This window comes from Malus domestica, chromosome 01 (genome assembly GCF_042453785.1).
Source record: "Malus domestica chromosome 01, GDT2T_hap1".
Classification (NCBI taxonomy): domain Eukaryota; kingdom Viridiplantae; phylum Streptophyta; class Magnoliopsida; order Rosales; family Rosaceae; genus Malus; species Malus domestica.
In genome coordinates this window covers 15,711,017-15,715,032 of record NC_091661.1, presented here as the reverse complement: position 1 = coordinate 15,715,032, position 4,016 = coordinate 15,711,017, and the positions used below count along the sequence as shown (strand labels likewise).

Sequence of the window (4,016 nt, the reverse complement as noted above, 5' to 3'; positions counted from 1 at the left end):
AGATGAAAACTCTTCGTCAAATTAAAAACACCTGGTAACAACTCACTGTACATGAAGCATTCTCTGCAAAACAACACTGCAAACAGAAGATTTACATATAAACATTTCACTTCTAAACGACATGATATGCCCCTAAACGCAACGACTAATTTTCAATCTCTTCTTGTTCTCAAGGCTGCCTCACATCCAAGGGGCTGCACACTTGCTACAACTTGTAATTTGCAGCTCTGCCTGCCAACGAAAAATGAGCTAAGGCTCTTTCGCTACACTACTAGGGTATATCAACACCGAATCCACGCAGACACCGCCTTTAGTGTGAGTGCAATCGATCTGAGTCATCGAGTACTTGATCTTGATCAAATCATGAGGATTGTCAACAACAAAATCTCCCACATGGTAATTGATCCAGTTTCCAGGATTGTCCAAGTAACATTGGGATACAGCACGGTGACCATTAGAAGTTGATAGCTCAAACCTCACTGGTTTTATGTCCCAGCCATGAACATGCTCGGAGTTGCAGACGCGGCGACCTAGCCTCTTCAAAGATCTGCCAAGGTGGAGCCTAAAGAAGAGGCCATATTTCCCTAACGGAAATTGAAACTCAAACTCCCCATTGATTTCAAACCACCAGATTTGTTGGAGATAGGCAACTGTCTGGAATCTACACAAATGGAAAAGAGAACACAACATATCAGATTCTTCCATCCTTTCGGAATTTATCGCACAACAAAATTGAGGATTACTGAAACATTACATATCAACTAGACAGCTTGCAAATTTCGGGCAAAGATGACAATTTTGAAGCTCTTGCTCGTTCCTGGCTCATCAAATTCGAACAAATAAGCAATTTTAAAAAACTCACCTGGATTCATCATTTGCTATGAAATTCCAATACCTCCTATCATCTATCCCAGTAATCGATAACGCCTTCGAAGAAATCGACAAACAAATACCACCCTTGTGCTTATCAAGCCAAATCACCTTCACAAAAAAAGAAAAAACCCAAATCAAATTCAATTAAATCCATGTAAATTGCAAAATGCAGCTCTTTAGAGAGAAACAAGACAAAAAGACTAACCTTTGTGCCATCATCAAAGGAATTAGACCTGCAAAGCCTGGCATAGGTATCCCTCTTCCCTGAAATCTTCCTCTTACTACTTTCATCGAACACCCTGTCTACAATAAACCGATAATTCGGCGGCAACTTGGATTCCCAGATGAAATCGGCCAAGGAAGCACCCCGAAACGCCCTGTTCAACCGGGCCAACTTACAAATCTCCGGCGGGTCCATCTGCATCAAAATCAATGCCGCACAGCTCTCCGGTATATCCCCAAGCCTTGGCTGCACTAAACCCTCCCCATCCGAAACGCCACCCGATAAACTAGCACCCATCCCGAAACACAAAATACCCGAAATCCCAAAACCCGAATCCGAAATACGACTTTCTAAACCGAGATACTCAAAACCCAGTATTTGTTTTCGGGCTAATCCTTGAGTTTGAATCTGAATTTGTAAATCTTTTGGGAGAGGTTTAGAGAGAGAAATGTGAAGCAAACGGAATCCAACGTTGAATTCGGATCTAAAGACATGGGCCTTTCAAAAAACCCAGAAAATTAAAATCTGAAAAGCAAAAACGGTTCGATTTCTTTTTCAATTCCCAAAATCTAATCTACTCTAATCTAAAAATCCCAGAAACGAAAAAAAAAATCTGAAGCTGAAAGCTCATATCTTTGGTGGGCGTTTATGGAGGGATGCACATAAATATCAGTTCCCCCGAAAAATCTGTCCTTGGAGTGACAACTACGGTCGGACACGCATTCCGCCGCCGTTTTTGTCTTTGTAGGTGAGAGCTTTCTCGGGATTGGCGATTTCGATTTCGATTTCAGAGGTCGACGAAGAAAGAAGCACGGAGCTTATTTTAAAGGAGGATTCACTCCACTTTTAATCTTTCTTTTTTTTATTTGAACGATTAAATTATGGTAATTTTTTTATTTTTTATTTTTATTTAAACGGTTACGGTTTAATTACGTTAATATTTTTATTTATTTTTTATTTATTTGAATGATTACCGTTAAACTAAGTTAATCTTTTTAATTTTTTTTTTATTTGAAAGGTTACGGTTAAATTATGTTAATATTTTTATTTTATTTTTTATTTGAACGGTTACAGTTAAACTATGTTAGCATTTTTTTATAAAAATAATAAGATAAAAAATAATGTGTAAGAAGAGAGAAGGAAAAATGAGAGAGAACCTTACTCATATTTTAACAGCGAAACCTCGTACGGCAGTTGGGGTCGCGTTGGAACACGCACGCGCTTCTGTTAGGAAGTTGACCGCGCTTAGTTGGATATTTTGACACGCTGTCTTGGACGCGTGGCGAAATTTGGTTAGGGGAAAAGGGATCAAATCAAAAATCCGGTTTTTTGGCCAAAATAAAATCAGAAAATTTTGGTTAATTAAGAACTGCATATTTGCGTTCTTGGATTCTCTTCAAAACTTTTGGAGGATTTAATTATTTTTGCTGCAATTTTTTGGGAAGGTTGTTAAAGAAGTTTTTCTGTTGGTCCGACGGTTTGTTTAAATAATTTATAGGATAAAAATAAAAGGAAAACTAATGAAAATTGATTGAAAATTTTGAATTTTAACGATAAAGGTAAAGTAAATAGTATCATGATTGACTTTTTAGTGTAAAAATATGGTTTTTTGTTAAAATAAACAATACCCAGAGCTTTTCGTTAAAGTTCCCATGAATGAATGGATAGTAAACTCTGATCAATTCAGAAATTATTTTAATTTCATTAGTAATTAGGATTCAGAATACCACGTATTGATCAATCAAAGATAGAATACTTCCCCAAGAATGAATTGGAAATATCCCTTCTTTCGAATCAGGTGCATGCAATTGCTAGATATGCCATATAATATACCTATGTAATTGCTAGATTGGCTATATAGATGGGTGGTGTGATTCCATGGCCTGGACAAACCCTAATTTTGTTTGAAATGTGTTTTTATATCTCAAATATGTGAGAGTTAAAATACGACTGATTTATCAAAATGAACTTGATATCGTGTCTTATATTTGATGAACTTATAAATGTTGAGATTGAATTTTTGAAACTGGACAACAGTTCAACATATTACAAAAATGTTCTAGTCACCAAAACCAAAAGTTTTTTTTCTTCATTCTTTTACGAAAACCTGTGTTCTTTAGATCTTTTTTATAAAACAAATAATATTATCTACAAGAGAGGGGTTAGACTTGACCACACAATAAACTAGCAGTAATGTGGTTCAAATTCGCATTTGGTGAAAATCAAATCTAAAACCTATCACTTACAAATGAGGAAAAAACAATGAGTTGGATTAGCTAGGTCAAAAGGTTACAAAAACTACTTTTGTTTTTGTTTTTTTTTTTTTGGCCGAACTACAAAAACTAATTTAATAGCATCAAAGCAGCAAAAGTCTTTAATTGTGCATGCACCTGATTCGAAAAAAGGGAACTTCCAACGCATTGATCAAATCTTTATCGAGTGAGCAGTTCCGTTACAATGTCGAGGAGCATACTTCAAAATATCAAAGCATATGCTTTGTCTCAACCATTCTTTCACCCCTTAGCATTAAGATCAAATTACTTGAATCGGATTTCACGATCACGTTTTGAAAACCTTCTTCTATACAAACAACTATGGCCTCGCGCACTACCTCTGCCTCCATGGCTAAAATTAAACTCGCCGACAAGCCACGCCTACACCATCCCCTCATGATTCTGGGCCACACAGCCTACTCCACCCTTGCAAGTTGCAGCAAACCAAGCACATCACAGTTCACTTTCAACTGTCCAAAACATTGCTCGGTTTTTTAAGAGCATTCTCCTTTGTATTTAAATATGGGGTGTGATATCCACACACCTTTTTTTACTTCTCTCATACCTTTTTGGTTTTTAGCCGTCGGATCGAATGAATTAAAGAAGATCAACGAACATAAATTATCAAGGGGTGTGTGAGAAGTAAA

The 4,016-nt window shown here is 36.7% G+C and overlaps 1 protein-coding gene across 2 annotated transcripts; it reads right to left on the bottom strand.

Annotated features, from left to right (window-relative positions):
- Positions 1-2,218, bottom strand: LOC114820586 (F-box protein PP2-A13). 2 transcript variants are annotated; one of them, XM_029091578.2, is made up of 4 exons: positions 1,079-2,218; positions 896-981; positions 755-817; positions 1-661 (listed from the first exon to the last, which is right to left on the bottom strand). In XM_029091578.2, the coding sequence occupies exons 1-4, from the start codon at positions 1,391-1,393 to the stop codon at positions 250-252; spliced, it is 876 nt and encodes a 291-aa protein (XP_028947411.1). In that variant the 5' UTR covers positions 1,394-2,218; the 3' UTR covers positions 1-249. The 2 variants fall into 2 exon arrangements, with proteins under 2 accessions (XP_028947411.1, XP_028947431.1); XM_029091598.2 differs by lacking the exon at positions 755-817 and having other exon boundaries at positions 863-981; positions 1,079-1,979.
- Between the last annotated feature and the right edge of the window lie 1,798 nt (positions 2,219-4,016).

Bases quoted from the DNA above. Each gene is read 5' to 3' on its own strand.
- LOC114820586 (XM_029091578.2), bottom strand. From the start codon at position 1,393: ATGGGTGCTAGTTTATCGGGTGGCGTTTCGGATGGGGAGGGTTTAGTG. The intron at 982-1,078 runs GTTAGTCTTTTT...TTTTTTGTGAAG, and splicing joins CCTTTGATGATGGCACAAAG to GTGATTTGGCTTGATAAGCA. The intron at 818-895 runs GTATTGGAATTT...TTGATGAGCCAG, and splicing joins ACTGGGATAGATGATAGGAG to GAACGAGCAAGAGCTTCAAA.